General features: G+C 40.3%; 1 protein-coding gene and 1 long non-coding RNA gene across 3 annotated transcripts in view; one reads left to right on the forward strand and one right to left on the reverse strand.

Annotated features, from left to right (window-relative positions):
• Positions 1-7999, forward strand: part of LOC311525125 — a 36875-nt gene extending 28876 nt beyond the window's left edge. The window contains exons 2-4 of the long non-coding RNA XR_014712695.1: positions 442-634; positions 5938-6125; positions 6756-7999. This is a non-coding gene — a long non-coding RNA (uncharacterized lncRNA). The remainder of the gene's footprint in view (positions 1-441; positions 635-5937; positions 6126-6755) is intronic.
• A 1023-nt stretch (positions 8000-9022) lies between these two features.
• Positions 9023-25508, reverse strand: SLU7 (SLU7 homolog, splicing factor). Of its 2 annotated transcripts, none has more exons than XM_084636926.1 (16): positions 25357-25508; positions 23917-24099; positions 23037-23190; positions 21796-21876; positions 19779-19943; positions 18693-18761; positions 16131-16178; positions 15342-15473; positions 14782-14879; positions 13848-13915; positions 13499-13638; positions 12353-12514; positions 11779-11883; positions 11567-11641; positions 11125-11238; positions 9023-10168 (listed from the first exon to the last, which is right to left on the reverse strand). In XM_084636926.1, exons 2-16 carry the CDS (start codon positions 24084-24086, stop codon positions 9989-9991), a joined length of 1761 nt encoding a protein of 586 aa, XP_084493052.1. In that variant the 5' UTR covers positions 24087-24099; positions 25357-25508; the 3' UTR covers positions 9023-9988. The 2 variants fall into 2 exon arrangements, with proteins under 2 accessions (XP_084493052.1, XP_084493053.1); XM_084636927.1 differs by having other exon boundaries at positions 23917-24096; positions 25357-25477.
• Between the last annotated feature and the right edge of the window lie 416 nt (positions 25509-25924).

The raw sequence follows: 25924 nt of genomic DNA on the forward strand, positions 1-25924 counted from the left end.
TTTAATTATATTATGGTCACTATTACCAAGCGGTCCAGCTATATTCGTCTCTTGGACCAGATCCTGTGCTCCACTTAGAACTAAATCAAGAATTGCCTCTCCTCTGGTGGGTTCCAGGACCAGCTGCTCCAAGAAGCAGTGATTTAAGGTGTCAAGAAACTTTATCTCTGCATCCTGTCCTGAAGTGACATGTACCCCGTCAATATGGGGATAATTGAAATCCCCCATTATTGTTGAGTTTTTTATTTTAATAGCCTCTCTAATCTCTCTGAGCATTTCGCAGTCACTATCACCATCCTGGTCAGGTGATTGGTAATATATCCCCACTGCTAACGTCTTATTATTAGAGCATGGGGTTACTAATCATAGAGATTCTATGATACAGTTGGGTTCATTTAAGATTTTTACTTCATTTGATTCTACGCTTTCTTTCACATATAGTGCCACTCCGCCACCAGCACGACCTGTTCTGTCCTTCCGATATCATTACTTCAAGGCTCAGAAGACCCATGCCAAGCTCTTGCTTTGTGGGTGGGATTTGTACGTATGGCTCAGGAGCATGAATGTGGCTGCTTTATGAAGTAAAAGTCGTCTTTGGAATGAGGAAAGTGATCCCTTGTGTTAATTAATTAAGGTGAGAATGCACATTTATAACCTGCTTTGAAGTCACTTAGACTTGAGTCAGGCACTAAAATACCACAGCGATGTATGTGGAATAGATGTCTGCATAGATAGCACCTCCTGAAGAGATCAAGGCAGTGAAATAAAGCTGAGAAGGTAAAAAGATAAAGCTAAAGACATCTTCACAGAGCCAGATGAGACAGAGAATTTCAGTCTGCCTTGTCGTTGTCTAGGACTAAAACACTGGGTTTCTGTGCACACCTGAGATGGATTCCAACTACTTATTACCCACTTTTCTTTGACTGCTGTAGCTCAGGGTTCCTTCTCAGAAAGGACTTTGAAAAAAATGCTATATACGAAGATGGTTTCTAGATTGTACTAATAACACTGAGTTTGTAAGCTCTTAGGGGCAGGGACCAATCAACCATTTTTCTATTCTGCGTTTGTATAGCACCTAGTACAGTGGGCCACTGCAGCATGACTGAAGCTATTAGGTGCCATCACAATACAAATAAATCATAATAAAATGCTAAGGTATATTAAAAAGCCATTAAAATGATAGGTTTCAGAGTAACAGCCGTGTTAGTCTGTATTCGCAAAAAGAAAAGGAGTACTTGTGGCACCTTAGAGACTAACCAATTTATTTGAGCATGAGCTTTCATGAGCTACAGCTCACTTCGTCGGATGCATACCGTGGAAACTGCAGCAGACTTTATATATACACAGAGAATATGAAACAATACCTCCTCCCACCCCACTGTCCTGCTGGTAATAGCTTATCTAAAGTGATCATCAGGTTGGCCCATTTCCAGCACAAATCCAGGTTTTCTCACCCTCCACCACTCCACACAAATTCACTCTCCTGCTGGTAATAGCCCATCCAAAGTGACAACTCTTTACACAATGTGCATGATAATCAAGTTGGGCCATTTCCTGCACAAATCCAGGTTCTCTCACCCCCCTTCCAAAAACCACACACACAAACTCACTATCCTGCTGGTAATAGCTCATCCAAAGTGACCATTCTCCCTACAATGTGCATGATAATTAAGGTGGGCCATTTCCAGCACAAATCCAGGTTTTCTCACATCCCCCCCCACCCCCATACACACACAAACTCACTCTCCTGCTGGTAATTTTTTGTGGGGATCATTTTTTCTCCTAAAATCCAAATTAAAAGATGTCCCCACTGTAAACTACTTTGAAAGTCCTTATTCTTCTTGACCTTCCTCCAAATATTGCATCGATGCAGAGGGTGTCAAAATGTTGTAAACTATTGATTTCTAAAACATGCCTTAACTCACGCCCCTCCCCACAGCAATTGTGAGCTCATACCAGATGTGAGCTAACGATCAAGGCAGCAGAGTATATTTGGCTATTCAGACTGGATAATTATTATAGCTAAAGCCTTCCACTTTGTTCCAAGCATGAAGCCGGCCAAGGGCACAGTGTACAAGGGAGGTAGAAACATACACAAAGGAGATAAAAGTAATTCTGGATAATTCAAAATGCTCAACTTGAGGAAAAAGTAAAGTACAGTGTGGAGATGGGTGCTGTAATATTTGACCCAGGATATTGTTAACTATCAGTAGTTGATTAGTTCATGTTCAGATCTGCTGTACATCAGATGCAGACAGCGAGAGAGAGAGTTGAATTCTGCCCTACTTAGACTATGTGCATAGAAAGGAAACAGTTTTGAGTAGTCATGCCTTTCTCTAGTGCTTTTATCTGCAGATGGAAAATATGTCTGTACTGTAATGCTGAGCCTGGGATCACCGCATTTTGACTTACAGGATTTCAGAAAGTTCTGCTGGAGCACATATTTGGCAATGTCCTTGTATTAAATAAATAAACTAGCCTTTCATAATATGAAACAGAATAAACATGAGAGTTAGTTTTATGAATTTTTAGCCAAAGTTGTTGTTTAACAGTTACATGGGGAGATCAAGGCTTTATCTATGCAAGGGACATTTTAGAAAAAAATCCCACCACTGCTAATACTGGTTCAGTTGGTGGGGCTTTGGCTGCTGACACAGTTTTCAACACCGTATCACTGAGAGCAAATCTAATCCATACAGAGCTGAAAATTGCATCAACAGCTAAGACCCCATCTACACTAGGGTTCCCAATACAGTTAACTTTGCAACATTGCTAAAGAAGTGTTAGCAAGGCTGGTAAATATCCCTAGTGTAGACAGTGCCCTAGAGAACAGTAACCTTGAATTTGTAACTTTTTAGTGAGATTACAACTTTTAATGTGTATACAGACTAAGTGTATGACAAGAACCAGGGACGCAACCTGGGGCAGGGTTAACTCTAATTCAGTTTAAACATACTCAGGGGAAGGGCTAGAAGTGGCTGCTTGGGAGACAGATGTGATAGAATTCTGGGCTCCCTACCCAGAGAGAATAGGATTGGACTGAGTTGGGGTGTTTTTTGCTTTGTTTTTTCCCTATTTGCTCTATGATTGTTAATATATTTTACTGTCTTGTTAGAAACACCCGCATGGTGGGAAAGACCGTGTTGACTGCAGTTCTTTTTCTTCTGCTGAGTCATTTCGCTAGCTTACAGATGGATTGCAGCTAGCCTAAAATATAGATGCATGGCATAGAATGGGAAACAGAAAAGGAAGTGGGGAAGTGTGTGTGTGTTTTCAGAGATAAATGATGGGATGTGGGAGACTGACTTTTTAACTGCAGGACTCAGCATTGAGTCATTTTTATTGCCCTAACTAAAAGGAGTTTAGAGGTCCCTGAGCTGTCTTTAGTGAATGATTGTCTCTGTCCAAAAACCACGACAAAGTGAGCTGACTCTCTGCTTTAACTTAAAAGATGCCACTGACAATAGTATCAGCTCTGCTATTTAAGAACTGCAATCTTAACACATACAGGCTATGTCTACACCACTAGCGAGGGGTGTGTGGTTCCCAGCTCAAGCAAACACACCTGCGCTCGCTCTCAGTGAGCAAGCATGCTGAAAATAGCAGGGTTGCCGTGGTAGCATGGACAGCCGCCATGGCAGTACTGGCTTGCCACCCCAAGTACATACCGACAATGTTGAGGTGGATTCGTACTCGGGGTGGCTAGTCTGTGCTGCCCCTGCCTGTGCTATTGTGACTACACTCCTACTCTTAGAGTGCTTGCTCGATGACAGCTAGTGCGAGTATGTCTACCCAAGTGGGAATCACACCCCTCGCTCCTAGTGTAGACACAATCTGTAGTCGCAAAATACAGACTTGTGAATACAGACTAACACGGCTGCTACTCTGAAAATAATCTGTAGTGTAGACAAGCATTTAGGCTATGATAATTGGCTAGAGGAATAAATTTAGTTAAGGATGTGGTAGATTCTCCATCATTCAACATCCTTAAATCAAGACTGGATGTCCTTCTAAAAGATATTCTATAGCTCAAACAAGTTATGGGCTTAATGCAGAAATTACTGGGTGAGGTTCTATGGCTTGTGTTATGCAGTAGGTCAGATTAGATGATCATAACGGTCCCTTCTGGACTTAAAATCTATGAAGACGAAATTTGTTTGGAGTGAATTAGGGATGTTTGTCCCTGTTGTGTCACCATCACGGTGTTTAAGGAGAGATGGTACAAATAAAGCCAGCTGCAAAACTCTGTAGGGAAATTAGTTCTATAGGGTGCCACACTTCAACTAAATAGTCGCTGCTGAGCAGAGGCACAATATTATTTTTTAAAGATAATTTTTGTACTGTATTCCATACCATCCCCTAAATGTCAGGAGTTGGGATGACCTCAGACTGGCTGCTAATGCAAATTTAATCATCAACTGCTGATGTAAATAGAAAAGGGTCAGTTTTTCCTTGTAGTACTCAAGGAGTTTTATAAACAGCTCCCAGTATTATCAGAGAGTTACACATTCCAGTGGGAAAACAGATGTCTTATAGTGAAGTGGAGCCAAAGTTAAGAAACGTATAAACCTATTAACTAGAGCATTTGACGTGGCTGGTGAAAACTCAGTCAGTTGTAGAAAGATGAAGAATTCCTCAATACACGGTGTGGATGAGTCCAGTTACAATGGTAGCATTTGCCCAGGCCAGTAAACCCTGTTAACTCATGTCACTAGTCCAATGTTATGGTAGAATCTCTCGGCCCTTCAGGCAACAGTGGAGTCTCCAGGTTTCAAGAAGACATTTGAAAAGTCCCAGTTAAACAGGTAAAGGAAGGCCTGACAGATAATAAATGGACAGTCACAAGTGGAAGGTCTTTGCTCCAGTTGCTGTTCTCTCTCTGTGGAACTCCGCACTCCCCTCAAGTTCATCACAACCCTGATTTCATTTAGGGGCACTCCGCTGTTTGTCCTGACACAGAGGCTAAAAGGCCAGAACCCTCTCCAGACTAAGCTTACACTGTGACCACTGTTGTATGTAGATAAAGCCTAGGAGACTCCTTCTCTTCCTGCACTACTATGACAGCTGACAAGGGCCTCGGTTTGCATATGCATTGCAGGGGGAATTTTCAGTCAAAGGTCTTTGACTCTGGCACTAATTTTTCTTGGTCTGACAGACCTCTGCAGACAGTGTAAAGGCTTTTGATTAAAGAGTGATTGTGGGTTACATCGCTACCTCTAGTTGTTTGTGGAATCCAATCTCTGTATTCATTTGAAATTGGCTAATTTTGTATTTGTTAAATATAAACTTTCATACATGTAATACTGATACAGACAAGTCTGAAAATAGCCTAATTAGGAGTAAAGCTGTGTGTGGTTACAGAGCTGTAAGCCAATGACTATGTTCAGATATTAAATGCACAGTATAAATAAGAATCTGGGTGGCTGTTTCTGAGGGCTGTTGTGAGCTACCAGAGAGTCCTAGTGGCTGGATGTGTTTGGTCTCCTTAATCTGCCCACAAAAACCTTTAGTCAGCTATCATTAGGCAGAGTGAGGTTTTTACAGTTCCACTGAGGCTTAAACTGTGGTAATATTTGGCACCAGCAAGAAAACATCTGTGCCTAATATTTCTAGTGGGATTTCTGGTTGGATTATGTAAGGGAAGTGTAAAAATAAAAAATAGAATACAACTATTTCCCTCTATTTCTCTACGTTACGTCTAACAAAACTAATCCAAAAGGAAGTGTTAATGCAGCAAAATGGCAATTCTTGCTTCAAAGTCCAGACCAAGATGTCGTGGCTTGCCCCCAACCTAATAATGCAGATAATTAAAGCAGTAGCAAGAAGGGTATAGAGAATTGGAGCAATAGAGTTAAGCTAGAGAAATCTCTTGTTTTATAAGGCAGAGAAAGGAATGCTTTTGCAGGCTTTGTGTACTTTTGTTTCTCTCTTTCTTAGGGCTTGTCTACATTACCTGCAGGATTGATGGGCAGCGATCGATGCAGTGGGGGGAGGAGGGGGGTCGATTTATCGCATCTAGTCTAGACACGATAAGTCGACTGCCGAGTGCTCTCCTCGACTCCAGTATGCAGGCAGAGTTGATGGAGGAGCGTCAGCTGTCAACTCACTGCAGTTAAGACACCGTGGTGAGTATATCTAAGTACTTGCATAACTTAGATCGATCTTCCCCCACCCCCCAGTGTAGACCAGACCTTAGAGGGCTAACCCCATTTCATCATTAATTATCCTACTACTCCCTTTCCTGGTACCAAGGCTCTCATGGCTTACCCAGAACTGGGTTTCACCCATCCAGCTCTGACTGATTAGATATCATATGAAGATCACCACACCTCATACTTCAATTTCAAAGCAACATGGGACACTGCTATCTGGTGACCCTCACTGAAGGCTTTGAAGAGGTTCCACATTGTACTAGATTCTGCAGTTTTGTTTTGGCAAAAAATTAATCCAACAACATTTTTGCCTGGGTGTTATGCATTCCCCTTTAAACGAACCAGCAAGCTTCCTATCTCCAGCATTAAATCTGGCGGACTAAAGAGAAGGAAATTGACAGAATGTATCTATGACACTGGCAGACCAGGTGCTAGCTCTTGCCAAGATTGAAGGCACTAGCTAAGAACTGACAAACTCATAGTTGGACACCAGACCAGTATTAAACCAGTAGGTATTAGTCTTATAAGAATGTATTTAGTGTTTAGACTCTATGAAATGCTTGTAAAGTGCTGCATCCATTACTTGTAATGTCTGTATTCCAGGCTATAAGGAAATATGTAAGTTTTGCTTTATAACTTGATGGGAAGAGTGTTGCTCCTCCCCCTCCACCTCCAAGAACTATCAAAATCAGATGGGCCTCAAGGAACATTGCAATATAAAGGATTGGTTAATAGCCCTATTACACCCATGAAGAAGTGTAGAATGCCTTGTTCTATCACTCTGAATGATGGCAGAAGAAAATAAAAATAGTTGGTGAAGATTGTTCATCTCTTTGCTGTTTGAACTCTAATGGGGCCAGAGAAGCCAAGCTAAAGCCAGAGGTCTCCAGGGGTTACCCCCTGGGTCTACCTTGAAAGACACTTTAAATTGACAGATCACAACTGTTGTGCTTCAGATTTACATGGTAACTCATTTGTGTGTATGTTTGCTTGCTTTAACCTGCAAATAACTCATTTCTCTTTCCTACTTTATACTTTAGTGTATTACAAGATTAGTTACAGATCTGCTCAAAGATCTAGGACAGCGGTGGGCAGCCTGCCAGGGTAATCCACTGGCAGGCTGTGAGACAGTTTGTTTATATTGACCGTCCACAGGCATGGGTGCCCGCAGCTCCTAGGGGCTGTGGTTTGCCATTCCTGGCCAATGGGAGCTGCAGGAAGCGGCATGGGCCGTAGGGATGTGCTGGCCACTGCTTCCTGCAGCTCCCATGGGATGGGAACAGTGAACCGCGGCCCCTGGCAGCTGCAGGCAGCCATGCCAATGTAAACGAACTGTCTCTTGGCTCGCCAGCAGATTACCCTGACGGGCCACGTGCAATCCCTGGGCCACAGGTAGCCCAACACTGATCTAGGATATTAACTGATCTGGGGTAAGTGACTGGTGTCTTGGGATTAGAAGTAGCCTGAACATAGTGATAAATATGTCCAGTCTGTCTGGGTGGCAATGTAGACTGGAGCCTCTAAGGGGACCTTCTGTGCCTCCATGATGAGACTATCACAATGAGCCAGGACTTCACATTTCTTACCAGCGTAGTAAAATTGAATTATAGAATCTACTACCAGTTTAGGTATATGCACTGTTTCTGACAGTCTGCCCAAAGGCAGGCACTCACAATCATGACTCACTCCTGGACCCACACCAGACAGTATTACAGTATCAAAGGAAATTGAGGGAGGTGGTCCAAAGGGAATTGAGAAATTATGCTGCTAGTCTTAAGAGTTTTGTGTAGAGCCACATTCTATTCTGATAGGTGCATCTTACTCTAAACTCTAGCTGATGTGCTAAATCAGTGTTGTGTTTTTTTTTTTAAATTAAACAACTCACAAAACCAGAACACTAGTCGTTAGAGCTTTTCTTTTCTCTTGTGTGCATTATGTGGTAGATAGATGTAGCTTATTTTATTTTTTATTGAAGTTTTTGTATTAGTCAGAATGGTCTGAAAATAAAAGATGCTCCAGAGCAGACAGGAGCGTTAAAAACAGGGACAAGACAAATGCAATACAAAATGGAGGGACAAGAAATCAACTTAACTGTATACTGTAACATGCTGGATTTTAACTGATAATGATACCATACCATTTCAAATAACTAGGAAAGTTATGTCAGTATTTTTTCCACATTGAAATTGGGCTTTTATTTATAAAAGATTTAAAAAAAATAAGAAAAATATGGTTATGGTAGAAAAAATATTAGCATGGGAGGACTCCCCCCAGCTGTATGACTTTGCTATTCAGGGATGACCTGCATAACTCAAACAAGCTAATAAAGCTTCCTATATCACACCACTAGAAATTGATATCCCATATATTTAAGAGAAAAAAAATTACATGTTTTAAAAACACTATTAGGACTACTTTCTTAATCCTTCTAGCTGTAAAGCTAGGTTCTGTTAATATTAATTCACCCGTACAGCCTTTTGAGGGGGAGAGAGAGAGAGAGTTTATAATATTTCTTATAAATGTTTAAAAGTTTATACTGAAAGTGTCATATCCAATATCTCAGCCATCCAGGGACAGAACCAAAAGCTGCATCTCTGCCTCTTTGGAAATCTGGGAATCACAACTTTCCAATGGTGTAGACAGCGTGTTTTTAACTAAGATACCATAAGATATTGGACCTTAAACCTGTCACTTAATATTGCAAGATGGAGTTTTGGTAGGAGCAAAGGGTTAAAGAAATATGGTAATTTTTTATTTTTAAAATACATAATAGTAATGTTGGCTGTTTAAACTGCTCAAATGTTTAGATTATGAGATTGAATTTTGTTGGACATGTATGAGTACGGACAGAGCAGGTAAACCAGTCAAACTTTCATGATAAATGCAATTTATCTCACTGGATGTCAGCATTGCATATCGGGGTGTATGCATAAGGCTACACTGTTAGCTAAAACACAGGAAGAATTTCAAAGCTCTGTGTAGCATATCAACTTCTTGCAACCTCTTCAGGACAAGAGTAAAATATTCCCAGTTACCAGACAGCATTAACATTTATATTACATTCAACCAAGTCTGTACATCAAATCACATCAGTTTTTACACATTTTTGCATTCCTAAAATTACCAAAATGATGAAGAATGACTATTTCCCTCCTACTAAGCCACACATAAGAGAAGTCTTAAGATCTTAGTCATCCTACCCTACCACTTTTAAGGCTTTGTTTACATAAGCACTTTTGTCGGTCAGGAGTGTGAAAAAAAAAATACCCCCCCACCAACCAACAGAAGTTTCACTGACAAAAGTGCCTCCCCCCAACATAGCTACCGCTGCTTGTTGGGGGTGATTTAGTTTATGCCACCTGTAGAGCTTTCTCCTGCTGGCAGAGAGCGGCTACACAGGAGATCTTACAGTGGCGCAGCTGCGCCACTGTAAGGTCCCTAGTGTAGACAGAGTCTGTGTTACATTCATCAGTTTTTACATAACAGTGACACCTGCTGGCCAACTGGTTTAGATGCAGTTTGTTTTCCTGAATTTATAGGTTCCTCTCTCCCGTTACTTGTTACGATGAATTTTAGAAGGTATCAACTTACCCTTTCAGTAATACAAGTCTGTACCAAGTATACTTTTCAAAAAAAGGAAAGCGCTACTATGCTTATAGCACCAGCCGTTAACTTCATTCATAGACTTCTTTTCCCTGGCAAAAGCCAGGCCATTTCTGCAAAGCAGACTTGTGCAGTTTTGTTACAGAAACGTGGAAAGAAAAGCTCCAGTTACTGGTTTACCAAGTATCATATACAATAGCCAAGAACTGTATGCTGGAATGTCTTTCACATAATTACTGTCCAAGAAAGGAGGCCATAGGATCATCAGGTCTTTGGCGTTTCATTCTATAAGCCTCCATTTCCTCTTCTGTAGGCTCCCTTGTTTCATACATGCTGTTATATGGCCTCTTCCTCTCATCTAACTGCATGATTTCTTTAACCTGGAGGAGACGAGCCTCTTCTGCATTTAATGCCTGAAGTAAAAGCAAAAATGAGGTTAAGAATCAGGACAGATTCTAGTACTTTAACTAAAAGCACCAGCAGCAGACAGAACAGTGGGATTCTATAATCCACACAAAACAGCCAATGCTAGTTCTCATTTTACACATACAAGCCTTAAGTGTTTAACCTCCAACTACTGTGCCACATTAGAATTTGTCACGCTTAATGTTTTAATTTTGCTGTCAGTTTTCTCTGTTCACACTATTATTTAATTTAGCCATTTTAAAATTTGTGTAAATGTAGGATGTTAGGGTGTGGTAAATTTAAGGATTCCTGAATTTTCAGCTAAGTTTACATAAAGGGTGAAATTCTCTAATGCGTTTTAGTGACTTAAGAACTTTTGAGAATTTCATCCAGACTGCATAAGGATAGCTTTTCCCGCCCCCTTTTGTTTTTTAAAAGACATTAATTATTCCTTCCCTACTGTAGTGCTACTGTTTGCTATTCAGCAGAAGCTGTGGTTTATCCAAAAGATCGCTAACGTATATCAGTGTAAGACTCCCATGCTGTAACTGATAGTACACGGGCAGACTGCTGTACTTCTGTGGAGCCCCATTCAATTACTTCATTGGGACTTTGTACAGTTGCCATAATCTACTCATGCACACCATCAATTGCAGGATAGGGCCTAATTTTCTCCTTGGGATAAAAGGCACTTTAAGGAGAGAGGAGTTTTGCTGGTTTGTTCCCCACCTCGCTTCACACAATTAATTAGGTTGGTGTTCCACTTTTTTGCTATCACCCACTGTTCTAACCATTTACTTCAAAGCAGCTATACAACTCTGTCTAAAAGTCACTTCAACTCAGAGTCAACAGCAGAGAAACCCTATATACAACACCACAAGAACCATGATTTTGGGACCTTCATACTACTGACCAAATATTTCTTAAGAAGAACAAGAACTCTGTTTGAAAAAGCACAGTGCACCTTTTTCAGTTTTTCATGTTTCTTTTTCTCTTCACCCTCACTATCTGAATTTGGACTCTTCTTTTGCTTCTTCTTTTTCTTCTTTTTCTCATCTTTCTGTTTTTCTTGATGTATCTGGAGGTAGGAAAGCAGGAGTTGTAGACATATGCCATGGGTTATGAACATGCATGTCCAAGGAACTTATCTCTAGGGTCTATCAACTCTGTATCTCAGGAGTTTAGTTTGGGAACATTGAGAGATGAGACATTAATGATCCAATACTTTATAAATCTCCTAGTCAAGCTCAGAAGAGTTGGCCCATGCATCTTTGTAGTACAGTCACTACACCACTCCACCTTTTAAAACTCCAGATTAACAGAATGCAAAAATCTTCCTTCCCACAATCTTTTAAAGTAGTTATCCTTTTCTAAAGGGAAGACACTTGGGAGGGGAGGTAACCTACCTCCATCAATGTTTTGGATTTTGCCATATACTCTTCCTCCGTAGGTTTTTCCTCTGGTAAGTCTAATGCAGTATTCTGCACAATGAAGATAAAAGAAAAGGCATGAAAACTCACTATGCATGTACCAAAATGGAAAGACAAGTTGAATTATTAGCCTTATTTTTATAGCAGCATCCCATTGTTCTAATGTCTAAAAATGAAGTGATACTTACAGCGATTTCTTTCCCAGCTTCTCCTGTACAATAGGAATACTTGACAAATGAGTGGCAGCATTTATATCCCCATCTGCCTTCCTTCCAATATGAACCCCATATACACTGCAAGACAGACACAGTACTGAAGCAATCACATAATAGGAACATTGCAAATCATACATGATTTTTGTTTAACTCTTTTCAGAAAAGTAGTAGTTCATCCAAAAATCTTCAAAGTTCATCAGTTTTCCCTCCTAAGATCTACAAGAATTAGCACATGGGGGAGATTTTCAAAGGCAAAGGACAGCTAGGTGCCCAACTCCCATTACAACTCAAGGGGAGTTGGAAGCATGACTGCCATTTGTGCCTTTGAAAGTTCCCCACATACGCTCCACTTGATTCACACACAGCTCCTATTAGCAATAATTAAATTCTCCTGCTTGGAGGGAGAGACTTAAGCAAGCAACTTATCCAAAAAGATGAGTTCACTACTTTAGTGACAGTGCATCAGTTCCCATGGCACTTTGTCATATTTCCTCTGCTTTACCAGGAAATTTAGCTCTTGCTATTGTTTTTCAACGTAGGTGCTTACTGTGTGGTTGTTGATAGTTACATCCTCTTCATACTTAGAACGGACAATAGCTTTTTCTTGTCCTTTGATGACTGTTCCATGCCTAGAATACTCCACATAGTCTTCTGTCTGGGCTAACAGCAGTTCTGCTGGTGGAGCATCTAGATGTTCTTGTCCTCCATACTACAACAACAATACAAGCAACATTTTTGAAGATCTATAGCAAAGAAAAAAGTCATTTAGACTTGCAACTGCATTTCAAACTCATCACCTCACTACCTTCCCTGGGCTTTGGGTGCTATGCAAGCACTTAGAACATTAAAATGTAAACTGTGATCCATTTTTTGTGCTTCTGATTTACTAGATCAAGATTCAAATTTCTGCTACAGTGGTAACACTTCATATTTTTTTTGTTTGAAGAAATATTACCAGCTCCAGTGCTATATCCCAATTTACATATAGAACATCTCGTTTAACCCACTACAAGTTTTCAAAGCAAAACAAAGTTAGAAAAACAATCCAAGTATAGAACAATTAGACAATATAGTTTGTCAACAACTTGTGCTTAACAAATGTTAGCACCTTCATGATTTATTTTTACCACGTGGTCTAAGTAAAACTGATCGTAATACAGCAAAATAGAAAAATGTTTATCTAAAAAACTGCACTCATTATGGCAATCCCAAAGTCTGAAAATTAAGATTTTGAAAAGCACTTATGTTGTGTGTGTTGTGAAATATTTGCAAATACTTAGTCTAAACTATCCCAAGTTATCTTCTTCCTAAAAGATCAATTTTAACAATGCAAAAACTATTTTCCACCACTTGTATGTATTTTAAAACATAAATCCAGACCCCCACATCTTGCTCTGCCAAGTTTTCACCAGAGGTACACTCTTCTGACAGCTGAGGGATGAGGCCCGTGACCACAGAAAATGCTAACAGACCGTCAGCTATACTAATGTGTCTATATTAAATAACTTACCAGACACAACAGGTATAAAGACTACATAATTTTAGAGTTTGATCAGAAAGGTTAACAGGTGGTTTGGCCCACACTAATAATGTGGTTTTTTTTTTTTTTTTTTTTTTAAATGAAAAAAGAAAAAACCCAAGCTGGACCTGCTCTTAACAGCATTCTTGTTCGTTGGGCATTTGTTTTTGTTACCTTCTCTAGGATGCTTTCTTTCTGTTGTTCCTTAAAATCTTCTTTTTTCACCTTGAAGGATTTGTACAGGAGTTCCAGTTTTGTAGGGTCTGCTTGAAGATGAACTTCGGAGCCTTTGTCATAAGCCTCCCAAGCAAACACTATATATAAAACAAAGAGCCATCACTTAATTAAAATGATCATTTTGAATCGTATACATGCTTTTCAAATAGCACCTTTAACCTATTCTTTGTCTAAGAGTCATCATGCAGTCAAGTTTACCTGTAACAAGAGACATTTCTTCCTTGGCACAGAAATATGGAATTTCAATTTTTAAGGTATGATTTTTCTGATTTAATGAAATACTTACACTGAGTTTGTGCCATTGAAATGGTATCACCAGTGTAACGAACAAAGTTGTCACCTGCATAACCAACTCTACAAAAAAAAAACCAAAAAACAATTATTTAAGTAATGTGCAACACCCTTACTCTCTGTTAAGCACATAAATTCCTTCATCCATTTTTGGCATCGTTACTTTTGTTAACTGTGAATCTCTCTTGCTTGAAAAGAACAGTCACCAAGACTCCCAAAATGGTAAGACCTCCTGCAACATTGTTTCTATTCCCTACCTGGGCCACAGAAAAACATACACAAATGTAATTCACATCACTACTCCTCTGCTTTCTCCCTGAGAGTTAACACGTTAGCTCTGCAACATTCTGAATGCTTGCTGGTTTGGGGAGCAAGAGGCCAACCTATGGATTCTAACAAGTATTTGACAGGGAAGCATGAAGTTCAAATTCTGGACAGTGGGCTATCTGAATTTGGCAGTTATTTCTGGTGGGATAATTGCAGGTAAAGAGGAGAATAGCTGCAAACATCCAACTACTGAAATACATTTACATATACATCACTGTGGTCTAGAGATACCATCTCTACTATAGAGGGGTTCTGCTGTAACCTGCAATTTGCTGTTCTGCCCACTTTACAATTTGTACTCAAAAAATTAGTATCAATCCTATGGTAATTAAATTGACAAGATCACTTTAAAGTATCAACTCTCAACAAAATGATCCTCATCAGCACTGTGTGTGCTTCTTGTAAGTTAGAAGAAAAAAACAAAATAAGCAGAAGAACGTAACCAAGAAAGTATTAAAAGGTTCCGTCCTCCATAACTGACTAGTCGCTCATTGGTAGCAAGATACACAGGACAGCAAAGAGAAACTAGGTTAATATTAAGACAATTTTAACTATCTAGTTTTGTTATAGATGTGTAGCCAAAATCCCAGTTTCAAACTTACTCATCTGGATTCTTGCCTGCATTGGCATATGGGTTCTCCCTCATTGCTCTCGTTTTGGGATCATAGTAGGCAGAATTTGGATCTAGATTCCTCAAGTACTAAAATAAGGAGACATACAAAATGTTTACTTAGAAATTTGGGATGCTAACAGAACTGAAAATATTACTGTAATCCCTTCATAGATACTTTAAAGTGTTAGCTGACATGCCTCCAACTGGTATTACAACAGCTTCCTTTAAGTTGGGATAACCATGATAGGTTGCCTACCTTTGTAAAGCACTTGACGCTCTGTAGGTGAAAAGCACTATCTAAAGGTCAGAATTTTTATATTTTGACAAAAGGGAAATGGGTAAAGGAAGGTCATGAGTTACCCAAGGTGCCATACGAAGATCAGTGGCAAAGCTAGGAACAGAAACTAAGTCTACAGGCTCCAAGCCCCATACTGAATCCACTAGTCAGAACTACTAGTTAAGAGAACACAACCTTAGAAACAACAGGTAATAAACTTTTTTATTAAGAGAAAAGTCATAATATAACCCAGTTCATTTGCTGTGGCTTACTTTAGCAATGTCTTCCCGAATACGCAAGTTTCGGACTGTAATACGTCTTTTGGAGTCAAAGTTCTGTCCAGGCATGTCAATATCATCTGCATATTTATCTTCATCCTCACCTTCACTGTTATGATCTCTTTCCTGAAAACAGAGTCAGAAAACTACTAAGTAAAATGATGGGCGTTCAATCTAGAAATAAATACAGTTTAAATTAGTTTATTTTATTAGTTTATTTTGATTATTAGTTATTATTCGTTTAAATTGATTAGTTAAAAAAAAATCTTTTAAGAACCCCTCAGCCCATCCCCCAGTCTCTCTAATTAGGCATTTGCAATGTAAATTCTGGGTTAAGTGTTAGAATCTATTCTACAGTTACACTGAAAAAAATTAGAAATAAATCTGTTAGAAGATTTCCATTTCTACTTATGAAACCCAAGAGTTAAAATACACTTAAAATAAAACTGCAATTAAAAAAATATGGCCACTGTTCTTGATATGGCCTGGATTTTCTTTAAAAGTCAGTTATTCTCCAGCCTGACAACTTGTTTCTAAGAGTTAGTACCACAATAAGATTCAAAGACAAAGAGCCAGATCCTGGAACCCAACTCCAGCTACTTTGTACCACTCTGGCAGCACAAAGCAGCTGCAAAGCCAGTAACTCCAGGCCTTGCCCCTGCTGAGCTTCCATTGCTCAGGGAATCCATAGATGGCATGAAGCCACCACAGCAGGTCCCATGCCAACCCCATCCAGCATCTGGTTTTCCTTCCTTTGAGTGAATCATTTGATAAGTGTCTTACGGTCTGTGAATTTGATTCCTCCTCTTCCCAGTGGTGTCTTGGGGAGTTCTACAGCAAAAAAAAAAAGAGCACATGAGCAGAGAATACAAAACTTTAGGGTGGGAAGATATTTGGGAGGGGAAAGTAGAGGAAATTGTTGGACAATCAAAGCAGGGCTTACCCCAAAGGCAGTGGAAGACAAATGTGATAACCATGGAACAAACTGCAGAACAGATCATTGTGATATACATTTTTTGCTTGAAAGTTTACAAGCCTCTCACAGCACAGAAACCTTTTTGAGAAATATTTTAATTATTTTCACATCAAACCACTATATATCTCGCAAGAGTGATGAGTCCCTGAACTGTGAGAGTGTTGCATAAAGTCAGTTCTACTGTCTATCAACACTGATAGTTCCAAATTAATGTCTCATTAGACCTTAACATTTCAAAAGTATTCTGGAATTGATGATTTAACAGGGTTGCAAAGTACCTTAGTCATTTTTGTTTAGAGACCAGAACCCTTGGTTTAACCCAGAGGAAGTCAGCTGAAGTGTTTTAAGAGGGACCAATTAATTTCCAGGTTGAGGTGACCTCTGGAGTGGAGGAGAAGGGAGGATCCACGGGGACACTGGAGGAAGGACAAGGAGTCCTAGGAGAAACTCATCTAGTCCCACTCCACATTCTCTCTCCCAGAAATCTTTCCCTGCATTCTTCACATGCTCCACGTCTGTCACCTCCCTCATGCCCAGAGTCACCGGGGGAGGCTGAAGGCGATCTGGCATTTGGATGAAACTATGGAGAGAGTGTCTGACCACTTAATGAAGGGAAATAAAGAGCATGAAGTTCTTCACCCCCAGAGAATGGCTTGTTGTGGAGAGTGAAAGGGCCTTCCTTTTGGCTCTGGGAGGGAGATGGAGGTTCCTGCTGGGGCAGGTAGAAGGAAAGAGATGGGTGCTATCTTTAATTAGCTCTGATTGTTCTGTTTAGTCCTTAGGAAGAAGAGTATATCCTGTATCAGGATTAGAGACCAAGTTTAGTCGGCCATCTAGGGACAAAATTTGTGGTTACATTCCCTAGAAAATGGAGGACAAATGGCATAAATTCTTTGTTTTGTTATTGATCAGTAACAGAGTAAACACAGTATACTATATTCTGAGAACTACCCCTCACTTATAGCCATCTCTTTATGTTTAATTTTTTTGAAGACATGCAAAGTTACCATTAAACCCTCTTACAAGAATATTTAGTTAATTTAATTACTAAGGCCCTAATTATAATGCAAGAGCCACTAGTGAGAAGGAAAATGAAAACTAAAGCCACAGCAAAGAGATCTGCAAGCCAAGAGGAATGTGTGTTGATATTCCCCAACCTCAAAATAAAGGTTAACCAAGAATCGACAAATAGTAGCACAAAAATCTGAACAAGATGTAAAGTGTGGATTTCAGATATTGAACCAAGTTCATACTAACCACTGACAAATCAATCCATGGGAAGATTTCATAGTTAGAAAGTTAGTAAAAAGCAAAGGCGTACTTGTGGCATCTTAGAGACTAACCAGTTTATTTGAGCATAAGCTTTTGTGAGCTACAGCTCACTTCATCGGATGCATACTGTGGAAAGTGTAGAAGATCTTTTTATGCACACAAAGCATGAAAAAATGGGTGTTTACCACTACAAAAGGTTTTCTCTCCCCCCACCCCACTCTCCTGCTGGTAATAGCTTATCTAAAGTGATAAAAGAGTGATCACTTTAGATAAGCTATTACCAGCAGGAGAGTGGGGTGGGGGGAGAGAAAACCTTTTGTAGTGGTAAACACCCATTTTTTCATGCTTCGTGTGCATAAAAAGATCTTCTACACTTTCCACAGTATGCATCCGATGAAGTGAGCTGTAGCTCACAACAGCTTATGCTCAAATAAACTGGTTAGTCTCTAAGGTGCCACAAGTACTCCTTTTCTTTTTGCGAATACAGACTAACACGGCTGTTACTCTGAAAGTTAGTAAAATTATATAAAACCTCTCAAGCCTAAGTATTTCACTCCCTGAATAAAATTTACTAACAGACAGCATGATTCTCTAAACTCTGTTTTCCATGCCTTGGCAAGGCCATCAATTGTCAGGACTGGAAAATGGGAGCCTAACTATGAAGCAAAGATTAACCCTTTTTCACTTAATTCAGAGTATTTTAAAGTACTTCCTGATACAAGTACATTTTTCTTGTTACTGTACTTACTTTATAAAAAGGATTAAAGTACTGGACAATATAGGATAAACAGGCTTTATAAAAATGCCCAACAGACAAAAAAAATCACTGCTCTACCACTTGCCCCAGTGCTAGGTGCTACTCCTATCAACGGCATGTGCTGAAAAGCAAGCAGTTGCAAAACAGAAGCTTCAGATCTGCACACACAAAAAAAAGATAAGACAGCAAATGAAGCACATATATGTTAAAATGTCCTCTACTAGTTATTTGGGCTACCAGCATCTGAAGGCAGAGATGACCTGTTCTATTCAGAAAAGGAAAAAAGGCACTTTTTTTGTTTCAGTTTGAAGTAAAATATGCCAGGTTTTAGCTTACTTACCACCTGCTCCATCAGTTTTCCTGAAGCCAACTCTTCCTGCAACTTCTGGGCTTTCAGAGTACGTTTAGCCTAAACATAGAAAGACGGTGTTTTTATTTTATTTTGCTAAATAAAAGTGATCGATCAAAAACACTCATAAGCACCTCTGGGTGCATTTAGAACTTTAAATGTACGAGTTAGGACCCGAATTTGTTGCTACCAACCAACCGCTACCACTCAAGGTATGCCTACACTGCAACGAAACACAAGCTGACTCAGGCTTGCAGGGCTTGGCTTGTGGGGCTAAAAAATTGCAATGCAGATGTTAACAGTTTAGGCTGGAGCAGAGGCTCTGAGACCTGAAAAGGAAAAGGGTCTCAGAGCCCAGGCTCCAGCCGGAGCCCAAAACCTCCACTGCAGTTTTATAGCCCCGCAAGCCTGAGTCAACTGACTCGGGCCAGCCTTAGGTGTTTGATTGCAGTGTAGACTTATCCAACGGACCCAGTGCCCCAACGTCCGTTTTTATACTGCTCTTCCAAATCCCTAGCTACTGGCTACATCACGCTAGTCTCTTGATTACTAGAGGGAGGGAAGAGTACCTAAAGGCTATCTTCCTGTCAGAACCAGTTTACTTAATATGAGCAAATTTACAGGTCCATACTCTCTAAAATACTCTGGCTCATTGGGCTGACACAGTAAGGCATGTCAGTTTCACTGAGTTAAAATTCGAAGTGTCTGCTTTCAGCATTGGCATTCATATCTGCTATAGAAAACATTAAAAGTCCAGCTAAGCTCAAATATTTTAATTCCATGGTCAATCATTATCAATATTACCTACCCCAAATCAAGTATTTACTGTTGGTGATTATACATACAGAAAAATTAAGTCAATTTAAGAAGTGCTTGCAATAGTGTGTATGCAACTCTGATCTGCAGTTCATTTACAGGGTGAATCCTTCTGCAATTCCATTTTTATTTTTCAGTTTTTAGTTCAACAAGTAAAGAAATCTAAATAACCAAAGAGAAAATCCACATATCTTTTGCATTATGAATGCAGCACATGTTGAAGAATGTTTAGTAAGTCTATTCACCTAAATACCTACATACCAAGTCAACTTTGGAATATTCTTCTACAATCTTCATGTGCTCTTCCGGGTTATAACCATTCCAACGATCTCTCTTCCCATCATAATCAAACATTAGCGTAGGCTGCATATGTTCATCTGGTGCAATATTAAGGCCTGTGAATTTTGCTCCAACTTTCCTAGGTCTCTGAAAAAGGGAAGCCGCCGTTACCTTTGCATTATTTTAGTCTAAAGGACAGCCACATTACTCACTTATATACATCTCTTTAAAAAACTGAATTCCTCTTAGATACCTTGACAATACAGCAACCTACAGCTCTACATATATGTCCACTGTTACTTCTAGATTTTATATACTGAAGTCAGCTTAAAAAGACATTGACTTAAAACAACTAACAAAAGCGTAGCTGCTTTTATTTTATCTACTGCTGCCAACACCACCTAAAACAGAGGCAGGCAACCTATGGCATGCATGTCAAAGGCGGCATGCGAGCTGATTTTCAGTGGCACTCATGCTGCCCGGGTCTTGGCCACCGGTCTAGGGGGCTCTGCATTTTAATTTAATTTTAAATGAAGCTTCTTAAACATTTTAAAAACCTTATTTACTTTACATACAACAATAGTTTGGTTATATATTATAGGCTTATAGAAAAAGACCTTCTAAAAATGTTAAAATGAATTACTGGCACGCAAAACCTTAAATTAGAGTGAATAAATGAAGACTCGGCACACTACTTCTGAAAGGCTGCTGACCACTGACCTAAAAGAACTCTTTACTGGAAGATTAGTTTTTAGTTCCTTCACTGTGCATTTCCCTGTTTAGACAGTTAGGCTGCATCAACAGAGGTAGTTTTGGGGAATTCTCCCACTATTGGATCACTTCTAGAAATGGCAAGAATGCTAGTATAAATTAACAATGGCGTTTTTGACTACTAATCCTAATCAGAGGAGATCTGGAGAACACAAGTAGTGTAGAACAATGCTGGTCTACACTAGAGTTGGTGGAGTGCTAGAACAAAGATGAGAGGATTTCTGCAAAGTCATACATGTGAGCAAAGCCTGTGTTAGTTTCCCCTGTTTTTGTGGGTCATACACGCAAGGGAGAGAGAAAAAAAGTTTTGTTTTTTTTAAATAAAGTGTGATTGTAAAAACCACCAAAAAAAAGTTGACACAAAGACTCAGAGGCAAATGCAGTACATGAAGACAGGTTTCAGTGGTAGCTGTGTTAGTCTGTATCAGCAAAAAAAAAAAAAAAAAAGGAGTCTTTGTGGCACCTTAGAGACTAACAAATGTATTTGGGCATAAGCTTTCGTGGGCTAGAACCCACTGCATCAGATGTATGAAGTAAAAGATACAGGAGCAGGTATAAACACTTGGTAAAGCAACCCACATCCTTTCATGTATTTATACCTGCTCCTGTATCTTTTACTTCATACATCTGATGCAGTGGGTTCCAGCCCATGAAAGCTTATGCCCAAATACATTTGTTAGTCTCTAAGATGCCACAAGGACTCCTCGGTTTTTTTGCAGTACATGAAGTTACTTTTTAAACTGAACAGATTGAAGTTGGTGTCCCATCGTCAGACATTTAAGAGTACTTTTAAGAAATCCCATTTTAACAGATTTGGAGTTGAAAAAGGCATCCTGGGCTGTGCTTGACCCAAAGCAGTGTAAGACAATTACTTCAATAAATTATACAATGAAAAGAAAAGCGTGGGTGAGATGTGGTAGTCTGACGTGCCCGTTTTCTTATCCCAATTGGTAAATGTTTTTATATTATATATATATATGGGTTGACCCATTATACCATGAAAAGATAAGTCTTTTGATATGCTAACAGTTTTTTCCTTATGTATTCCTCCTACATAAAACTGGTTTGGATGAACAGCCTTCAAACATCTCAAACTGTATTTGAGAGATTGATTAAAATCACTTTGAAGAGCTAGTTTAGATGTGCCAAACTACATATTTTCCACCAATGCAAATTCACAGTAATATTTTCCAAGAAACAGTCAGACACCAAAAGTAGTCAGGTTTACCTCCAGGCAGTCTTTCTTTGTATGTGTCATTGCACCACAGTTCTCACAGGCTCCTTTGCGGTACTTAGTTGCAACAGCATTCTAAATATAAGGGGGAACAAACACTGTGATATAACACTGACCCACACATTTCCAATAAGCAGCTTTGGCTGATGTGCATTTTTCATTAGCCTGATTAAGTGAAGGTGAATCTGTGCACACAAAATTAGCTCTACAAAGCCAAAACACACAGTTTCAGTTGTTTCCCAAATGCTCTGGAAAGCCTATGGCAAAGGTTTCCACTTTCACTCTGCCCCTCCCCCCAATCAGTGCAGAAACTAGAGGGAATAGATATTTCAGAAGAATTGATCATAGGAATCTATAAACTCCCAAACTTAAAAGTGCTGGATTGAGCTGTCAGATTTTCTCCTCTAGACTAGATTATTCATTTAAATACATTCACCTTAGCATGTAAACTAAAGTAATTTAATTTGATTGCTATTTAATAACCTATTTTAAAACAGTGGTCTCATTTCAGTTATTAGTAGCAGTTTATACATTACCAAGAAAAGAAAAAGCAATTCCACCCTTGTTGGACGCAGATGCAGAGAATCAAAATAGTAATAAAGACTGAACTATACTCACAGACACAGTCCCTTTAGAAAAGATCTGAAACCTATTAGTGGAGCACTGTGTCTAAATAAACTAAGAAATTAAATATCTGGATTACAATCCAACACCATTTTATGGTTAGTGAGAGATTATAAGACATTTTACATTGCTTTAATACAGTTAAGGAAACCACTGGATATCAAAGGAAAACCACAATCAAACTTGTTGGGAGCCCTTCTTGGCAATTCTTACACTAAAATACACTCCACATCCCCAATTTTTCTCTACGAAGAGAAAAACTAATATTCTGCTTCAATTTTTTTCAGTAGTCAGAAAAGATCACAACAGAAAAAAAAAACAGACTAAATATACTGTTATTGTTCTTCAGTCTTGGTGTGTAGGGGTTCAGGTCTTCCAGCAAGTGAAAAAGAAGGAAAAAATATTTCCACGTGGGGTAAGTGAGGACAAAACTGAACACCGGAGTTACCAAAACTTAGATTAGTTATAGTGAAACACTTTTCATAATAAAATCATCACAAAGAAAAATCAATTTCATTCAAAGAAGATTCTCCTATATTTATCACAATTCCTCCCTTCCCAAAACAATGTTCCACACGTCTCATCTTTGCTACACCATAAAGATATTTTACCTCTTGAACACCTCGTTTGTACCATTCCACAGAGGAGGTAAACTCTTTCTGCTTCTCTGGCTGAGGTCTCTGGTGCTTTAATGTAGGTCTTTTTGAAGGATCTATGTACCATGGCACTGAAGAGATGTACTGAGGAATATGAGGGTTGATATCTCTGTAAGAAGATATCAAAAATATTTAGACACATGCAAATGATGTAAACAATGTGGCATAAGTGAAAAACAGTATAATGTCTTATTATATTCAGCGTTAGTCTTTTTGTGACAGATGAGCTGTAGTAAACATTATCTTAATGAATTTAAACTAACTATAATTGTCAAAATAAGTAAACAATGATTTTCCTTTCTTTTGTTGCAGTCAGTTCACATAGGCTCACATCTTGCCTCCAAATCAAGTAACTTGGCTTGGTGCTACAGTATACTGGGGATACAGACAGAGCAATCCCCCTTTCTGAGATGCAAAACTGACTACTACACCATGACTACTACTCCTGCCAAAGTTAGTGAAATAGCCTTTGGTACAGATCAGAGGTAGAGGAAAAGAAATGGAGAATCTCCATAACAGGCTCTCCAGTCCCACCCTCTGCCTAACACCATAATCCCATTGTACTCAACCACAAGAGCCCCCCATCTACAATTGGCAGCTCCACCCACTGTATACCAGATTAGTACCAGTTGTTTGTTTAAGGAAACTCTAACTTGCAGAAGAGTGGGGATGATTTACGCCTGAGCAGCTAATTCACAAAGTTCAGCTTTCACAAAAAGTCTCCCCAGCATTACTGGAATTTAGCCATTTTCCTCAACGTTTTCTTTAGTAATGAGCAGGGCAAGTGTATTTTATCTGAAACAGAAAATCAAGCATAATCTTAGATGAAACTTACTTTCCTTCCTCATCCACTTCAGCTGGAGCATTACCCAACTTTCTCTGTTCTTCTAGTTCCTTCTTTTTCCTCCAGTCTTCTCTTGTCATCTTCTTTGGTTCCTCCAAGCTTACATCATTCGACCCTCCCGCAGGGGTAGAGTTAATTATTTCAACAGTCCCAGATGCCATTGTCTTTTTCCTTCTGACACGAACACATATGGGGATATTGAAAAGGACAATAGATTTAACACTCTAAAGAATTATTAAAAATTAAAGGAAAATCAATGTTTAATATATTAGTTATTTTTATTTGACATCACAATCCTTTACAATTTTTTTACATCACTTAGTTCCTTCCAGTTTTTTGTTAAGCATATTGGCTTAACTAGAAATCACTGGCATTTATGGTTTATAACCATGTTAAACAGTTAAATAAGTACTGAAAAATACACAGTCAATACACTTTCTTATCTCTTGCAAATGAAGTAGGAAATTGTACATTTTTTTTTTTAAATAAAAAACAGCGTGAGTAGTTTCAGGACTATCAATAACATGTCAATGTGGACAAGCAGATCATAGGTCTGTATTAACAAAATACATTTCTTGTAAAGAACGAGATATACTTTTGAGACAAGTTGGGTGAGGTAATATATCTTTTATTGGACCAACTTCTGTTCCGGGATGCGAGCAGACACCGTGCCCTTATGCAGTACTTTTGCAAAGACTTCAGGGCGTTTTATGACCATGCATAAAAAAGGCTTCACAAAAAGTCAAGGAAATAAAGTTGATAAGTATTATCCCAACCTTACAGACAGAAAAACAGCAATGCACAGCAAGGTCAGATACTTCACCCAAGAGGACAAGTAGGGGCAAAGCTGGCTATAAATCTCAGGAATCCTGTCTCAAATCACACAAGCCTTCTATGAAAACCCACGAGACAGTCAGCTGGTTTCGTTACCAGCTAGTCACTGGCCCGTGGACTGACCAGGGTCGCGAACCTTTCAGAGAGCCCAAGTTGCAGCCCTTGACACCTGCCTCAGCCACTTCCCCGTGTCTGCTACTCTCCCGCAGCGCACCGGGACTAACGGCTGGGGGCAGGGACCCGACGCCGGTTCTTGTCTACACGGCCTGGCCTGCGCAGTTATTTGGGGACTCGTGATCCGGGAGGGCCCGGGGAATCGCGCGCAGCCGGAGGTCTAGCGGCTCCCAGCACCGAGGCAGGCGGACACGCATCCAGGGAGCCCCTTCCCAGGCGGGTGGGTCTCTAGTCAGGGAAACTCCGAGCGGGGGAGTTACGCTGTGCCTAGCCCGGCAACACCGCTGCCGCCCCAGTGCCTCGGCCTGGCCCCGCTGCCCCACGTCCAGGCGGCAGCTGCCCCTATTCTGTCCCCCCACGCGACCGCAGCGCCTCAGGCTGGAGAATCGGGCCGGGCCGGGCCTCGCCAGCAGCCGGACTTACCCGGAGAGCGCAGACGACGCAAGACAGGCCCCGGCTCCGTGTTTACCAACTAGGCCTCAGCTCGCCTCCACTATCCCATAATGCACCGCGCCGCCGGCTCTGGCGCCGCCTCTTAAAGGAACCCGTGGGGGTGCTGCTGCTTCTGCCAAGCCCCGGCGGACGCCGCCCGCCCCCGAGACTTGGCAGCCGTACCCCGAAGGGCTTCTCCTGGGCTGCAGGCCCCGCGCCCAGCACCCGCGTGTGACTGTGCTGCGTGTGCGGCGGGCTGGGGACTCTGAGATCGGCCCGAAACGCCGCGGGACGCTGCGGAGCCCTGCCCTGCGCCAGCCATCTCCGCCAGGCACCCGGCCGCCCCTTCTGCTCCTCGGCCGCAGAATAACCTCATTCTGGGCAGCGTTTCCTTCACCACATCCCGCAGGGCGCAATCTTACGCAGCTTCTCCGGGCAGTAAAACACTTCTGAATGGCACCGAATTAAATGCGTCCACACGCTCTTTGTGCCAATCCCAACCCAAACGAGTCCGGCCTGGATTTAGATACTTCCCGCCGCGTTTATGAAGTAAGGGCGG

This window comes from Lepidochelys olivacea (genome assembly GCF_965140295.1).
Source record: "Lepidochelys olivacea isolate rLepOli2 genome assembly, chromosome: 8".
Classification (NCBI taxonomy): domain Eukaryota; kingdom Metazoa; phylum Chordata; order Testudines; family Cheloniidae; genus Lepidochelys; species Lepidochelys olivacea.